This window comes from Pinus tabuliformis, chromosome Q (assembly GCF_031772625.1).
Source record: "Pinus tabuliformis cultivar Carrire ecotype Pingquan chromosome Q, CPIR1, whole genome shotgun sequence".
Classification (NCBI taxonomy): Eukaryota; Viridiplantae; Streptophyta; class Pinopsida; order Pinales; family Pinaceae; genus Pinus; species Pinus tabuliformis.
The window spans coordinates 757,335,862-757,352,153 of NC_142296.1; the positions used below are offsets into that span (position 1 = coordinate 757,335,862).

General features: G+C 35.2%; 1 protein-coding gene across 1 annotated transcript; it reads right to left on the reverse strand.

Annotated features, from left to right (window-relative positions):
• Positions 1 to 14,010: 14,010 nt before the first annotated feature.
• LOC149221715 (uncharacterized) lies at positions 14,011 to 16,033 on the reverse strand. The gene has a single exon (XM_089385201.1). It carries the CDS (start codon positions 15,439 to 15,441, stop codon positions 14,329 to 14,331), a length of 1,113 nt encoding a protein of 370 aa, XP_089241327.1. The 5' UTR covers positions 15,442 to 16,033; the 3' UTR covers positions 14,011 to 14,328.
• Positions 16,034 to 16,292: the final 259 nt, after the last annotated feature.

The window sequence follows — 16,292 nt, forward strand, 5'->3', positions numbered from 1 at the left end:
ATAGACATGCATGAGTTATTTATAAGATAATCTTCAGTTATCTGGAGTACACTAGTTTGATGCATGCATGCATTAACTAACTGAACTCACAATTAGTTCCTCAAACTGTTTGGAACTAATTTAACTAGACATAACTCAGTTAACTGAGCTAACTAATTAAAACTCAATTATAACTCATCCTTATCTCCTTAATTAAGGGATAATCTCCTTAATTTAAGGGATAACTGTTGCATGACTTTACAAAGACTTCTAGCTTGAATTTCTCCAACTAATTAATCCAAGATGAATTAATTAATTATTTTTCAAGCAGCTGGTGAGACTAAATTCGAATTTTAATTCTCATTTTTAATTCAATGATAGATTAAAATTGGAATATTCTTGTTGCCACATTCCAACACTATTCACATTCCACACCAACCCATAAAGGATTAGGTGTCCAACATTTCCCCCCTTAATCCGAAGGAGTATGCATGAGTCTAAGAAGAGAGTTGTAATACAAAATGTGCAAAAAAGCATGGCAGCGCTAGGCTGAATGTGCTCTCTGAAATGTTGGTATAAGGGGGTGGTTTAAGGATGACCACCAACACTGGAATGCTTAGTGCAGTTCTCGAAACTCTTCCAAGTCTGGCAAGACGCTGAAATCTTCTGCAAGAGGAAGTGTCCCTAGTGCTTTGGAGAGGGAGACCTTCAACTTGAAAAAAGGAGGTCTACAACCTGCAGTGGTTTAAGGATGACCACCAACTCTGGAATGCTTAATGCAATTTCTGGAACTCTTCCAAAACTGGCAGGAAGCTAAAGTCTTCTGCCAGAGGAAGTGTCCCCAATTATTTGAAGGGAAGTCTTAACCCCACATAGATGGTTTAAGGTTGACCACCAACCAATGGCATGCTCAGGGGCATATCTATCTCTGGCTACAACTCTGAATTTAGTATGGCAAGTTGTGGCTCAGGCTCGCTTGATGTGGATTTGAAACTTGTATATGACCATCATTTCCCCCCTTGTCAGATATAAGGTGAGAAGATGGCGAAAACTCAACTGCAAGACTGTTCAATACTTGAGAACAAGTTTTGACATATGACTGAAATATCTTCTTGGTTGTTGAGGCCCATTGCTAAGAAGCGATCCATCTAAGATGAATCTTTGTTCTTGCAGGAGGCTTGTTTCTGAAGCATTTTTGTGAAGAATGAGTACGTTGACCATAATGATCGCACGGATGAAGATCAAAACAATTATATTTGATATGGACAACTTGGTCACAATGTTGGCATTTAACAACTTTTGGTTGTGAATGTGGAGGAGCAGAATTTGGAACAGGTGAAGGTGAACTGCCACGAAGAAATCCAACACTTTGAAATTGAATGGGCTTGGAATAGTCTGGAATATGAAAGGACACATCCTTGTCATATCCAAAACCTGTTCTGTGCTTGTTGCTGACAAGCTCTTCCCAAGGTCTGATGATGGGCTTGGGAAGCAAAGACTGAATTTCTACATCTACATGCAAATATGCTCTTGAACTAGGCACTTAATGTGAATCAACCTTAACTTTATATTCTTGTTGCTGATGGGAGTTTATCTCAATGTTATGAATAGAAACAGGTTCAAAATGATGCTTACATTGTTGTAACTTGTATCATTGTAGCTGCAATTCGAGTTTCAAAAATTCAATGTTTTCTTGTGCATATTGTAGACAAATTTGAATATCTGTGAGAGTGCCTTTGCTGACTTTAACTGTGCTTTTAGCAGTAGAAATGATTAGAGTTCTTAATAACTCTAACAAAGGGTCAATCTGAGCCATTTTTCAAACAAATGTAGTGTGTTGATGATACTTTGATTCCCTCAAAAAGCCAACTAGACTAGTTTATTTGTATAAAACAAACTTCTTGGAAAAATTTGTCAAGTTTCTTGAAGAAATTTGTCAACCACTCCTTACAAAACCATACGATTTAATTTCATACCATATAAATAATATACCAAACTTCTCTTCTTCTTTTTTAAACTTTATAAGCCATGATCTTATAAAATTAGTCAACTTACTTTATATGCCACTTATACCACCAATACATTCACTATACACTAATATATGAACCAATCTTCATAGTGCATAGGCTTAAAAAAGGGTCCACATACCATTCACCGCACCCTTCAAAAGGACTTTTTGGAATGTCACTGCTCCAGAATAGTTGCGCTCCCTTATTGCTGCTAACATGTTACAGGTGCCTTCGATTCATCAATCACTCAGTACTTGCACTTTGCGTCATCCATTTAGAGACACCGCCTAGGACAAACTATTGCCTACGTTGAGACATTACAAGAGAGCACAATAATTGGTCTCATTAACACAGTTGCATGTTATGGAGATAAATAGAGACACTCTTATGTGGCATCAACAAAAACAACAATTTAATCTATTGGGTCGTTCTTGTCTCAATTTACCTGGCGTACCTTGTTGGGAAGATGATGCTTGGGAAGTCGAAGCGGTCGAGGACAGATCAATACAACGGGTTGAATTTGGTAAACAATTGAGAACTAATATTTACCATAGGTTGGCTAGGGAATCCACGCTGCAAGATAATAGCAATACTAATACTGAATATTCTCCCGATTTGGGTGAATAAGCTTGTGATGTAGAAAATTCCATATATTTTGCAGGCTACTGAAACAAGAAATTCTGTGAAATTATAAGGGTTCGATTTGGGATTTTGATATTTGGTTGGGTTCTTGCAGGGTGGAGACAGTATTTGTTCAAGGTATTCCCCTACTAGTGAGCATGGTCTCTGCTTCCATGATGTCAGCAATGGAAAAGACAATTTTTGGCCGAAAATGGTCACATACCATCAAATGTTGCTCCTCTAATTAATTGTTGCTACTATTCTCAGTACCTTGTACGCGGTAATAGGAAGCAAGCTTGGATCAGATGGTATGGGAACTAGTGGGTATAACAGCGGCAGCATGGAAAATCACACAGCAAAATGGAATCACGACCTGTACGGCAATTGTTCAAAACAAAGTGGCACATACCATTCAATATCATAGCCAGTGCTTCTCCAAATGCATGACAGGCTTACGGTCAGCAAAACTTGATTTCAATCAGTGTTTCAATGTAGCATGTAAGTCACAATTTCGACTAGCGAAAGTGAGGAATATGACCCCTTCATAAGTTGTCAATTCAAAAATCACACAAGATTCATTTTCATCAATGTTGCATACCATCCAATTTAACACAGGGTCTAGCCTTCAACACAACATTTCGACCTCTCTAGAAAATTCAACACAACGTTCAATCAAATGGGACATTCCAAAATTTGCAGGGAATAAGAATAATGCAGAAATAATTCAATGTAGAATATCGCAGAGATAACGTTTGAATGAGGAATGGAGAAAGAGCGCAAAACTTTCATTTATCTGCAAGAACATGTCTGAGCGAGAGCATGAAACTAACAGAGAGCGTTAGAGCATTACATTGGTAGAGAGGGATGAGAGATAGGTCTGACAATAACACCTCTATTTTAACAAATGTTCAGAATGGCATAAAATTCACAAGGAGGAGAGAATTGGTTTACAAAGGCCACACATCATAGCTCTGATACCATGTTAAACTCACATGGAATGTAAACAACGAATATGAATGATAAGCATTTGATTGCATATAAATGTATATTATATGATATACATTTATAGTACATTGATGTGACCCTTGGATTAATATTCCAAGTGGTCCCTTGGACTTCGGTGGCTGTTCACATTCCACACCAACCCATAGAGGATTAGGTGTCCAACAATTATGGAACTAGCAAGCGTCTAGACAAATGATTTTTTTTGAGGTGCAATCCTTTTTTAAGATGAGCAATAAGAACCAAATTGTTTTAATTTCTAATCAACACAAACAAACGATGTCATTGCTATAACCAACCACCACATTGTATAGGGAAAATTCAACAATTTGGGGCATTAAATCAAATCCCAAGTCAATACCAATAATCTCATGGCTAAATTGTTTCAAATGAAAGGTAATTATATGCAAAAGGATGATTTCAATTGAGATGAAAAAGGCATGGAACTTTAACTAATAGAAGAAATTACAATTTTCGTAACACTTACCATTTCATCTAAATACTCTATTATAAATCTCAAGCACAAATCTAGCAAGCTCCTAAAGGGGTCAGATCTTTTGAGGTGCAAATCACTATTATAGTGCAAAACTTGAAAAAAATGTTTTCCTCAAACGATTTGATCTGTGTGTGTGTGTGTGTTTAGATTGCTTAAAATTTCTTTGGACACTTAGATTGTGTAATTTGCACAGCGTAAACTTATATTTCCAACAAATGTTTGTTGGATTTTATACAAAATTCACTAACAAATATACAAGGCTAAAATGTAAAATAATGTGGTTATTTGAAAATAATCATTTTTTTAAAACTATATATAACATATACATGGTTGACATTGAAAATGTATACTTAACATGGACAGTGAAATGTTTTATTTATAAACCATATTGTACATAATAAAATAATTTTTTTATTAATAGTTTTTTAAATACATGCTAATATTACTTAACCTTAAATATTAAAATATTTTATATACAATGTATATTAATTTTTATTTTTTTTATTGTTGTACCTAGAGGTGCTCTCCAACCCAGTAACTTAATATAATGTAATGTAAACATTTAAGCTAGGTCAAAATAAAATAAAAATAAAAACAAATGTAACCCTAAAATAATAATAATAATAATAATAATAATAAAGACCTATGGTATTCATGTGGAATATAGCCTATTTAAAGGGGGAAATTAAATGAACATAGATTCATCTTAAGTTTGGATCTACCAAGGGTTGAGAGGGATCAAATCTCTTGACATGCAAACCTCTTTTAGAGTGAAAAGAAATTTGAACCCTCTCAGAGCTTGGTAGATCAGAGTTAAGATAGATCTAGGATGGTAATATTTTAAGTACCACATATTAATTTTTATATTAATGATTCGAATGAATTACATATCTCCCTTTTATTATTCTTATCAAGAAATAATTGACTTTTTGTGTCGAGAGGCGCTTTCTAGCCTAGTACGGAAGAGATCAGTATGGAAGAGATGTTGTAATGCCTTGTCTTGGAAACATTTTGACACACCCGAATTATATAAAAATTCAAATTAAAATACATTAAAATTAAAATATTAAATAAAATTAATAATTAAAACGAAATGTAGGTAAACTAGTCAGTTTTCCATTGGATATTTTTGGCTTCAGGTTTTAACAATCCATGGTTTTGCCAATGATATTCTTATGTAGGATAATATATATATATATATATAGCCTAGAATGTTTTGGAGGAATATACTTGTTCGTAAAGAAAAATAAAATAATTTGGTCCCCTTAAGGAAATGGGATATTTATCTCAAGAATCTTTATGATTCATGAGACACCATGGGAAACATCTTAAACACTCCTATAGAGGATGATATCTTTTCTTTGGAAGATGTGAAGTTATGGTTTAAGAAGCTCGCTAATGGGAAAACTAGGGATATCGAAGGCTACCAAGCTAAGATTCTCAAAATGGGAAAGTCTATCCTCATCCCTCATATACAAAAACTCCTCAATTTGGCAATGAAACATGACTTCCCTAAGCCTTGGATGCAAAGCCTTATTGTTCCTATCTTTAAAAGTGGGGATAAAAAAATTCCTTCTAACTACAAGACCATTATGATTAGTCACATTTTAGCCAAACTATATGGGCTCATTTTGGAAAAGAAGATTAGCCTTTGGCTTGAAAGCCATGGTAAAAGAACTAAAGGGCAAGCTGGTTTTAGGAGACATCATTCAACTATTAACCATCTTGTTACTCTTAGGATCATTGCCAAGGAATGTTGCAATAATAAAATTGATCTCTTCTATTATTTTGTGGACTTCATAAAAGATTTCAACACAGTGCCATGGGATAATCTATGACAGAGACTTGAAGAAATAATGGTTCCTCTCGAGTTGAGGGTTGTTGTGACTAGGCTATACGAGAATTTTATTTCCAAGCTTAAGACCACTGAGGGTTGGTCTGAAGAAATTAAATGCAATATCGGAGTTAAGCAAGGGTGTCCCCTATCCCCTACCCTTTTTGGCATTTACATTGATAAGCTAGAAGAGTGTTTGGAAGTTGCAGGATGCGATGGCCCCAAGCTCGCTAGTATGGTCATTACTCTTCTCCTTTATGCTAACGATATTGTTCTTCTAGCCAGAGGCCCTGATGATCTCAGCAAGCAACCTAGAATCCTTCATGATTACTACTCCAAGATGGGTATGATTGTTAATACAAACAAATTAAAGTCTTGATAATTAAATCCAAAAATATTAACTATGATAATTTCAATTCTGATAACAATTACTTGGAGAAGGTTTTTTCATATCAATATTTAGGTATTGACATTTATGATTAGCTCAACCGGAATTATAGCATTGAAAAAAGGATAATAGGGGGCTAGGTAGCTTATTATGAGCTTGAAAGCAGTTGTTAAGTCAATTGATATTTAGGTATGGAGTAAAAATAAGTTCCTCTTTGATACTCTCGTCACCCCTGTTATTTTATATGGATGTGAGGTTAGGGGTTGCAGTATATCTAGAAAATCTTGGAGGAAGATCATGCTAATCCAAAAAGAAATTTATAAGCTACAACCTCAAGATTAAGGGAAATAACTCTATACCATATCCTCTTGATTGAAGCCAACCTTCCCCCCATTGAAAGCATGGCTATGTTTAGGTATTTGATGTATAATGAGAATCTTTACAACATGGAAGCCAAAGAGATTCCAAAAAATTGCTTCTAGCTTTAGTTACACACACACATATTCTACTAGCATATATCCATCTTAACTTTGGATCTACCAAGTGCCAAGAGGGATCAAATCTATTGAAGTACAAACCTCTTTTAAAGTGAAAAGAGATTTGATCTCTCTCGGCGCTTGGTAGATCCAGAGTTAAGATGGACCTAGGCTAGTTTACTTTCAGTTATGATCTATATATAAAATACTTTCTCTATATGAAAAATTGACATTCATATTAAAATAAATTAATTGGCATTGATATTCATTGTATTGAAATCTTTTTAAAAAAGAAAAAAAATATATTTTTAACACTTAAAAAAGAAAATATAAGATTTTTTTTATTACTATATTATGTTACTTCACATGGATATGGAAATATTTTATTTATGGTTGAGAGTGAGCGTGAAGTATTTTTACATCTATTTTATACTAGGTTGTAAGATAATTAAAACTAACTAAAATTATCTATTTATTATTATTTTTTATTATAGTAGATTTGACATTTTCATTTAGAGTATTTTATTTTCCTTTTAAAAGGGACACATGTGAACTCCATGTTGAGCATTGATCACGAAATCGCACATCAATCACACATCGCCCTCATACTAGGTTGTAAAATGTGCCTCTAAATCCAAATAAAGGACTTTTAAATTTCTTATTATAAAGTTCTTGTTTTCATCTTTTATAGCTTTTTTCTTCCTTAAGAGAATGGATAACTTTATGTTGGTATGACAGTTAAAGTTGTAAGGTGTATGGAGTGAACAATGGTGTAGAGTGAACAAGGGAATGCCATTTAAAATACATTTCATTTATAATACATGACCTAGGGGCTAGTGTAGGAAGGCATGGGGCATTTCCATCTTCACTTTTTGTATCCATGTAAGGACATTTAGATGTAAATGAGCCCAAATTAGATACCAATTAATGTTATATATTGTTTATTTATAAATATATATTTATATATTTTTTTCTAAAAATAATATAAAATAGTAACTTTAAATTAAGGTTGTTAAAATTTATTAGGTTTTAATTTTTTTTTAATAAGATGATCTTTAGATAATATTAAGAAAAACAAGAAATGACAATTTTTTTAAATCAATTTTTCCTAATGGGGTGGAAATCCCAAGGTAGTTGGGAGTCGTGCCTTTCCCTTTTCAAGGTTAGTCATGCAAGTGGGAGGACATTCGGGAGTGTGGTAGTACTTGAACCAGATGTTCGTGTGAGGGTAGACGTCAATGGAGGAAGGCATTTACGCCCGAGTAGGTGGTTCAGGGGCTACATATGATGCAATATGCGCTTCTTCATGGTGATTTTATTATTAGGGTGTAGAGAAGGAGAGGCAGCACAACGTCATGTACATAAATTCCAGTCCTCTGGAAGCTTCCGGAGGTTAGACTGGGAGGCACATTATGACTTTATTGGCAATTGGGGAGGCAAAAGCCTGCAGATGACTATTGGGCGCATCACCACTCCTCGACCCACCTTGCAATCTCATTGGCGCCAGTCAAAATCACAAGGTAACTTTGTACATATCAGGTGTTGGTTATGGTCTAGAAGTTTCCCTAGGCTATCATTTGAATGGAATTCTTCCCTTTCTGGTGAGCTTGGTAGTGGAGCTATAGTGGGCAGGGAATCCACAAACAGGTTGCACCCACACAGAGGGCGGAGCGCTGCCTTGGCAACTCATTCTAAGCTCGTCTCCTCACCTCCACCCTTGTTTCTGTCTCGGGATTCTGCCATTGTGTCTGGGTTTAGTTTATTGTTGGCTCCTGGTTGTGGGTTTTAGAGTCTATTATTGGGGTTCTTGGCTCCTGGATGTGGAAGTTGGGGGTGGCAGTTGGAATTGTGGTGGCTTGGTCTTTTTCAGTGGTGGTCTTTAATTCTGGTATAAAGTTTCCCCATTCATCGTTGAGTCCTTATCAGTGGGGTGGAAGTCTCGACTGTAAACCTAGTTCATCTAAAGGGTCATTTTGGTTCTATAGCTGACGAACGCTTCATATAAATAGCTCGAGTGCAGTGTTGGTAGGGGGACAGTGGTTGCCTACAACTATAGGAGGAGCCACTATCTGTCTGTGTTGGGAGGTGTTGTGGGGTTCTATGAGGGAGGTGCTCTCAAGGGGCTCACTTTGGTTGTCTTCTCCCATGTCCCCTAGACGAAGCTCCTGCCTAGTTCTTAATGACAAAAGCAAGGCTCTTAAGCCAGCTCTGAGGAGACACTGACAGGGCAAGGTGACTCTATTTGTTGGTTCGGTTAGGAGAGGGGAATTGTAAGCTACAGGCCCTTGCAGAGGTTGTCAACTGTTGCAGAGGAGGGGTGGAAAACCCCCTCGTGTCACTCTAGCTCAACCGTGACATCCTCTAAAAGCTCAGTCAGAGATCTTTGAGAAGAATCACCGAGAGGAGCATGAGGCCTTGATGGTGGCCCCAACTCAGATTTGATACTTTCAGTTTCATTTGAGGGAACATGTAGTGGTGGTGTGACATGGGCATACCTGCATCCTAGACAAACTAGAGTAGTTGGAAAGTTGGTTCGTACACTTAAGTGTTTGAAATAAATATACAAATATTAACATTTAATAAAAAATTTAAAAAAAATCAATTTCAAAGAAAATAAACAAATAAACAAATTTACCAAAAAATAACACGTTTGGGAAACCAAATAAAATATTTCAAATTTTATTAACACATTTTCCACATTGGAAACCCAATAAAATATTTCAAATTTTTATTATCAACCCTACACTCTTTAGGATAGAGAATTCTTACATGTTTCAAATATTCCCCCTTACACTAATTTCCAAATAAATTTGGGTGATATAAATGTGATTATTATGAAAACATAATTGAATAAAAGTATTTAACTTGAAAACCTCTTTCATGTATAATAGCTTTTCCATTGATATTTGCGATTGTGTCTAAATATGATTAACTAGAATTGTATTTTATGAAACTTTATAAATTAACGAGTGGATACTACAATGTTAATATTACATCAAGAGCTATAAAAACTAATAGATACGATTTTTTTTAACAATGACGATGATTAAAGTTTATTGAAGTTATATTTAGTTTATTTATTATTTAAAAAATTAAAGATTATTTTAATTTTCAAAAAAAATATTTTTATTTTAGTTCATAGGGTTTATAGGAAAGGATAATAGGGTGTTTTATTAAGTATTATGTAGTGTAAAGGTCATCACTTAGGAGTTGAAAATTTAATGGGCAAAATTCCACTCATGATAAGGTAAGGGTTAGTGGGACTAGGTTAGGTGAGATTTTTGGGTGATTTTGAAGGCTTAAATGCCCAGGGTTGCAGCAACTCAAGTCATAGTTGAAGGCTTAGCTCCGCCGGGGTTGCAACTACTCAAGTCATAGGTTAGGCCAGGTGAGATTCTTGGGTGATCTTGAAGGCTTAGTTGCTACTCAAGTTATAGTTTAGGCCAGGTGAGATTCTTGGGTGATCTTGAAGGCTTAGTTGCTACTCAAGTCATAGGTTAGGCCAGGCGAGATTTCTGGGTGATCTTGAAGGCTTAGTTTCCCTGGGTTGCAGCTACTCAAGTCTCATAAGTTAAGTGTGTCAATTATCTCACGATGTAATATTAAAATCTTATAAATTATTATTTTTTAATTGAATTTAGGTTTTTGTGATCCATATCATGAAAAGTAAGAAAACTTTCTTATAAATTATTATTTTTTAATTGAATTTAGGTTTTTGTGATCCATATCATGAAAAGTAAGAAAACTTTCTAATATTAAATTATTATTATTTTTAATTGAATTTAGGTTTTTGTGATCCATATCATGAAAAGTAAGAAAACTTTCTTATAAATTATTACATTAAATTTAGGTTTTTGTGATCCCCATGGGCTACAATTACATCAAGTCTAGGTTAGGCCACTTGCCCAAGTCATAAGTTAGATCAGGTGACATTCCTAGGTGATCTTGAAGGCTTAGCTGGGTTGCAGCTACTCAATTAATGAGTTACCCGTGGTTACAACTACTCAAGTCAATTAATGAGTTACTCGTGGTTGCAGCTACTCAAGTCATTGCAAGTCATAAGTTATGTTTGGTTGCACCTACTCAAGTCATTGCAACTACTCAAGTCATTGCAACTACTCAAGTAGCAGCTACTCAAGTCATAAGTTACGAGTGATTGCAGCTACTCAAGTAGTCATAAGTTAAGGGTGGTTGCAGCTACTCAAGTCATGAGTTACCCGTGGTTGTAGCTACTCAAGTCATGGTTGTAGCTACTCAAGTCATTGCAGCTACTCAAGTCATGGTTGTAGCTACTCAAGTCATTGCAGCTACTCAAATCATAAGTTACACGTGGTTGTAGCTACTCAAGTCATAAATTACGAGTGTGAGATCACTGAGTTGTAGCTACTCAAGTCATAAGTTATGCATGTCAGTGATCTCACGATGTGATATAAAAAACTTATAAACTATTTTTTATCCACAGAGAATAGCTACTCAAGTCATAAATTATGAGTGTGAGATAACTGAGTGACTCAAGTCATAAGTTGCATTGTTAGTTATCTCAGGATGTAATGTAAAAAACTTATAAACTATGTTTTATCCACAGAGAATTACATCATCAGAGCTTTTAGTTTTATCCACAGAGAAATTTATTTTTTATTTTTTTATATTTTAGCCATTATAAATGGTTAGATTTGACTAAATAAATAATATTTATTAATGAATAATACTTTAATATAAGAAAATAATTATTAGAATATAGTTGTTAAAATAATTAATCAAAAGGAAAATTTTAATAATTATTTTTTTGTATAAAATTTACTATTGGTTGGTTTTAATTTGAGAAAATTTGAATCTTGATATTTTTGAATCTTAGTGTTTACATAATACTTCATAACACAACAAACACCAATTAAACAACCTTTAAACTTTCTGAATTCAGGCTTCTGTGATCTATATTCTAATTTTTGAGTTATCTTTCCGTGAAAATCACATGGGAGAGTTTTAGATTAATGTAGAGACCATGGTTCATCGTAGGACATAGTTTCAGATTGTGGCATCAAAATAAATAGACCGATTAATGTGGAGACCTCAATAAATAGACAGATTAATGTGGAGACCCAATAAATAGATCAGATTAATATCTTAAAATACGACCCATTCCCTTTAACATTTAAAATTATTTTTGATATTATTAAAATATCTTAAAATATGACCCATTCCATTTAACATTTGAAATTATTTTTGATATTATTAAATCAATTTAATTCCACATCTAATAAACAGATAGATTAATATAGAGACCATTAATATTTTAAATATTACCCATTCCCTTTAAAAAATAAAATTATTTTTAATATTATTATATCAATTTAATTCCTTTGTTATCGAGTAAAATATTTTGTCATCTTGATTTTTTACTCAGACCCTCTATCAATCATTCTTTTTCTTAATGATATCCTCATTAGTCTATCTATTTATTCATTATAATGCCACACTAAATAACTACATTACTAAATAATTAGAAACTGGATAATTCGAAATTCTCAGAAAAAAATCTCTTATATAATTTTCATCTAAAAATAACTCAAAAAACCCTTCAACTTATTATTAATTTAAAATTTAATAAAACTATAATTATTAAAATTTAATATTATATAATTTATTTAAAATAAAATATATATAAATATGAAATCAACATAAACCAACTCTAACAATTCTAATAAAAAAATTAAAATTAGTCTAAATACTCAATCCTCCTTTATAAATTTTGACACCATCTCGGAGCAAAACGAAAACAATCCGCTTAACCATTAACATACATTACTTATGTTTGTAGAAATGCAATAACCTCGCACATACCTCCAGAAATCTAATAGACCTCGTTTGAACGCGCTGAGCTTAAACTTACATTTCGAAATTTGCTTTTTAATTTTATGATTTTGCTTTTATGGAAAACAGTTAGAGATATTTTTTAGTTTAGAGACTTATTTTATATTTTAGTATGATGTTTTATAGCCCAGTATGAGGTGTAAGTTTGTCTTTCTATTATCAAAGTTGAAATTTGACAAATCTAAAAAGTTTTAATTATACAAAACATTTAAATAAAATTTGTTCATGAAAAAATTTTGCCAAGTGAAGAAATTGGATCTCTCTAGGGTCATGTTAGATCCGTAAAATAGATCTATACTGATCCATAAAAGTTTGATGAAAGTCAAAGCCATAATTAAAACTTGACATTATCACTGAATAACCGAGCTAAGTAATTTTTCTCACTAAATGACCCAGCTGAAGTGAAATTGTGGATTATTCAGATCTGCAAGGTGGGTTATTCAGATCTGCAAGGTAGCAAGAGCAGTATATTGGTATTCTGAAAATACATTTAGACACTTTGAATAGGGATGTACACCATTATTTTAATAAATTGTTTTATATATATATATATTTCCCAATTATAAAGCATTTTATTTTGGAGTTTGGAAAATACATTTAGACCCTTTGAGTAGAAATGTACACCATTACTTTAATAAATTGTTTTATATATATATATTTCCCAACTATAAAGCATTTTATTCTGAGTTCAAAAATAAAATTTAAAGCTAATATAAAAATATATTTATAGTTATTATTTCTAAAAATTAAACTTTGGTTGGAAAATAAACCATTCCTTTCTAAATCTAATTAATAAAATAAAATATTAAAATAGTTTGTAAACCCCATTAATGAAATAAGATATTAATGAATACTAATTTGAGTCCGAATTTTCTTCTGACACCATTAATTTGAGTCCCAATTGTCTTCTAACAATATGTACATCCTGTTATTGAAGCCATTATCTTAAAAGTAAATTGCGTAGAGTTTTCCAAAACTATACACAGTTTTACTTCCATGAGAATTGTTTCCACAACATGATTATTAGCTGTAAAAACCTGCACAATCAATCAGAACATATAGATCATCAAGATCTGAGCTACTCGTTATGCAGATATGATTTGAGCATCCATCACCATCCGCACCTAATAAGCTGCGTAGATATGGAAAATTGATTGGAATAGAGAAAAATTCGAAACACGATCAAATTAGGAGACCGCCATTAGCTTTTTCTTCCGATAACCCAATTACACCAGATTCTTCAAATGCTCCGAACCTCAGATACTCATCCCAAATTGGCAAATTCACTGTTCAGAATTCCCACAGACAAAGATCATATCATCTTGAAACCATCAGAGAAAAATCAATGGAATGAATTGCCATTAGTGGAGAATGAATGAAAGAATTTTAACAAGATACAAATATAGAATAATTTCAGCTGGTATAGCTATACCGTGCTGACATGACTGAAACACATACGCCCAATGTAAAGTGCCTGATAAAATAAAATGCAAAAGAAAGCAAAGAAAAAAAAATCCTTGAATGACGGGCTTCTTCAAGAACACGTCTAAGTTAGAATAATAATGAAGGGCAGACTGGCTTGCTTGTAGCCCAGATCTTGGCCTTTAACAGATCTACTGTTGCTCCCCATTTTATTATGTGCTTCATACTCTCTAAGCACCGGCTCGCTTGCATCCCTGTTCTGGGCCTCTGACCAATCCACTGTTGCTCCCCAATTTACTATCTGCTTCATCCTCTCTAACCACAAGACCAGGCTGATGGCTCTCCACCCACCATGGTTGAGAGGAATTGTAAGCTACAAGTTGGTGGTCATATGGAGGCCAACTGGTAGAATCTGCCCCTAAATTGACAGAAACTGCAGAACTGTGCTGCAATTGAGTATAATCATTTGCATCTTCAGCAGGCACGTTCAGATCCAACGTCTCGGTTCTGCTTGGAGGTGAAAATTGCTGCTGCTCAGTCGTTGAATGGCTTGTATAAGTGTGCATATTAGTAGCAGGGGGAGTGGAATGAGTCCTCTTGTGACCGCCCAAAGCTTGGCCAGATGGAAAACTTCTGTGACACACAGGGCATTCATGCACCCTAACTTTCTTAATCTCAGTGCACAAACTCTGCTTATAAGACTCAACAGATGGCCCATTGATAGACCAGTGAACTGCCTCTTCTTTGAAACCCTCATCAGTTTGCAGTCCGGGAAAGAGGGATTTGGACTTGTAGTGGCAGCTTGCCCTGTGGCCGCCCAGAGCTTGAAATGAAGAAAACTTCTTGTTGCAGGACTTGCATGCGTAGAACCTCATCATCATCATCTCTGGTTTGAAATCAACATCCCATTCCGGACTGTATGGGGAATCTGCACCCACGGGTTCGAACCTCTTTGGCTTCTTGACTCTCCGTCTGATGGGGTGGAGCGTGGAGGGACCAAGGGACTCAGAGGAAGATGTAGTGGTTGGGGACTGCGACTGGCGATCAATTCCATCGGAGAAAAGCATCATCAGACAACGCGCAGCCATCTCCTCCTCATCGTCTTCTTCATGATCTTGATTTTCTTGATCTTGATCTTGATCTTCTTGATCTTCTTGGCGCGCAGTGTTTTCTGATTTGGGTATCAGAGAAATCGAATACCTTGAGCGTCTGGATCTCTTGCCCTTTGTGGCAGAGCAAATGCCTGAGACCAAATGCGGCGGAGGCTCCATGTCCATGTCTGGAGATCGAAACTGGAACAGAGAATCTTCCCCTACTTCTGCAACATATGGGATTGCTGCCATGGTTACTGCAAGTACTGCACTTAGGCGGACAGGGCCAAACAGGAAGCACAAGTTAAGGCAAGTACTGCAGTTGGGAGAACTGGGGGAAAACTGGAAGCACAACTAAAGGCAGTACTGCAGTTGGGAGAATTGGGGGAAACTGGAAGCACAAGTAAAGGCAGTACTGCACTGGGGAGAAATGGGGGAAAACTGAAAGCACAAGTAAAGGCAGTACTGCACTTGGGAGAATTAGGGGAAAACTGGAAGCACAAGTAAGGGCAGGGGAGACGTGTGATGGAGGGCAAAATGGTAGATAACTGATAGATATTGGTGAGGTGAGGTGAGTTGAATGCGGGTTCGTCCAGTAACTTGTGATGCGGAGAAGGGACACGCAATGGGCTAACTACTGTAACTGTAAAGGCGAGGCGAGTGGGGAAGTGGATACATTATACAGCTGGAAGAACGCGCCATGCGGAATTTGACTTATCCAGAGATCGAATCAGTGAGTCCAGCACCCGGGCATAAGGCATCCTGTTGGAAAGTGGAATTTTGCGCTCAGATATGTAACTTCCAACCAAAGTTTACTGGTGGCGACTCGCGAGTTGAACGTTCGCCCCCCCCCCCACCCGGTGCGCGCGTGGGTGGCTACGAAGAAGTCGTTGAAGAATCGTGGAACTCGAAATAAATAAAAGGAAAATAATCGTCATCTTCCAATGAACGGAAGGAACACAAACTCACCCCTCTAAATATACGGTGCGTGATACAATTTGATTTATTTTTAAAATAGAAAGTTTGACTGAGTTTTTACAATCCAAGATGATATTCCACAAACCAAATTTAACTCGCATACTCCAACTTGCTTCTGTAATCAA

Excerpts from the sequence above, each read along its gene's own strand:
- LOC149221715 (XM_089385201.1), bottom strand. The coding sequence starts at position 15,441 with ATGGCAGCAATCCCATATGTTGCAGAAGTAGGGGAAGATTCTCTGTTC.